At 41.1% G+C, this 1534-nt stretch overlaps 1 protein-coding gene across 2 annotated transcripts in view; it reads left to right on the top strand.

Moving 5' to 3' along the window:
- mon2 (MON2 homolog, regulator of endosome-to-Golgi trafficking) overlaps positions 1-1534 on the top strand; it is a gene marked incomplete in the record, with an annotated part of 79098 nt that overhangs the window by 68700 nt on the left and 8864 nt on the right. For both annotated transcript variants that reach the window (XM_014025240.1, XM_014025241.1), the window contains 1 exon segment: positions 1216-1344. In XM_014025240.1, the coding sequence (XP_013880694.1) occupies positions 1216-1344 (129 nt within the window).

The following is a 1534-nucleotide window of genomic DNA, read 5'->3' as shown; positions in this document are numbered from 1 at the left end:
GGATATAGCTCGCTAGCAGCCTCGCACCGAGGAACTATCCACGTCATCATTTACCCAGAATGCTTTGCGTGTAAATAAAATGGCTCTGTCTGTGTTTAAATATATTTTTAAAAATTTACAAAACTAAACAGCCTACAATATTTTTACAGTTTTTATTTTACAGTTAAAACAAATGTTTATCAAATAAAGTCTAATGYTACAACTAATCATGGATCCCTTAAAAAAACTAAGTCTTCTATCAACAAGGACTAAAAGGACACTATAATGAAAGAGATGTGAAAAAATGTTCATAAATTCAGTTTTCCCTTTAAAGAAAGTGTTAAATCCAACACAGAACTGAATCCTCTTCTAAGTCCAGCTCACAACTTACCCAGAAACATCTTGGACATTAAAGTCCTTCATGTGAGGTACAGACTTCTTGTTGATCTGAATCTGTTTAAACTGTTGAAGTGAGATGTGCAAACAAAGATCCCTCCCAGCCAAACAGATGTTTGGGTGGTCCTCAGAGCCTTACTGGATTTGTTCCACTGTTGTCAGATTGACCCTAATATCCCCAGCGGCAGGAGTGACTTTTACTTGCCCCCACCACCACCACCAAAAAAACATTTTGATGAAGTGAACGTAGCCAACAGTCCACCTTTAAGTTTAATGTAATCTTCTCTCATTCTGTTTCTTGGAACCACTCACTGGATAACCACTTTAGATCCAGCTGTTTGCACCGGTGAGTTTCCTCATGTCCTTTAAGTCGCCCCCTCCCATCTATAGCTGTACTAAGCTGTGCTGAATGGTGTTGGCCTACCCTCTGCGGCAGATGAGAAATCAGCCTGCATGGTAGAGTCTCACGTCTCATCTGCGTTTCTCACTCACTTCATGCTCCTCTCCTGCCCTCCTCTTTCTGCCTGCCACTAACTGGTGGTCTACGCCTCTGTGCACCGTCACTGTGGAGTCCATTTTCAGTTGTAATTTTGATGACAATCATACGCACAAGTGTGGTTCTTTTGATTTCTTAAAGGCACACTTTGACCCAAAAAAAAGAGTTTTCTAACAGCCATGGTAAAGTGTAGAAGGAAACTAATAGTCTAATATAAACTTTCAAATTTGTGTGTTTGTACTCGGAAGTGTGCCTTTAAATCTTGCTTTTACTGTGGCTCACTGTAGGTGAAATGTTGTTCAGGTGTGTTTGACTTCTGCCCACTTTGTTCCATCTCCTCACAGGCAGAGTGGGTTGCCTTAAACTACGTGCCCTTCGCCGAGCGCTCCTTGGAGGTGGTCGTGGACTTGTACCAAAAAACGGCGTGCCACAAAGCCGTCATCAGCGAGAAAGTCCTGCAGAATATTATCAAGGTATTTCTTGGTTGTTACACCTGCTCACGGCGATACTAGTAGGATTTTGGACTTGTTGATACAGTGGGGAGATCAAGTATTTGATACACTGTTGATTTTTCAGGTTTTCCCACTTGCAAAGCTTGTAGATGACTGTAATTTTTATCATAGGTACTCTTCAACTGTGAGTGATGGAATCTAAAACAAAAAT

Source organism: Austrofundulus limnaeus, unplaced genomic scaffold (genome assembly GCF_001266775.1).
Source record: "Austrofundulus limnaeus strain Quisiro unplaced genomic scaffold, Austrofundulus_limnaeus-1.0 Scaffold463, whole genome shotgun sequence".
NCBI lineage: Eukaryota > Metazoa > Chordata > Actinopteri > Cyprinodontiformes > Rivulidae > Austrofundulus > Austrofundulus limnaeus.
This window is presented reverse-complemented; position numbering and strand designations above follow the sequence as displayed.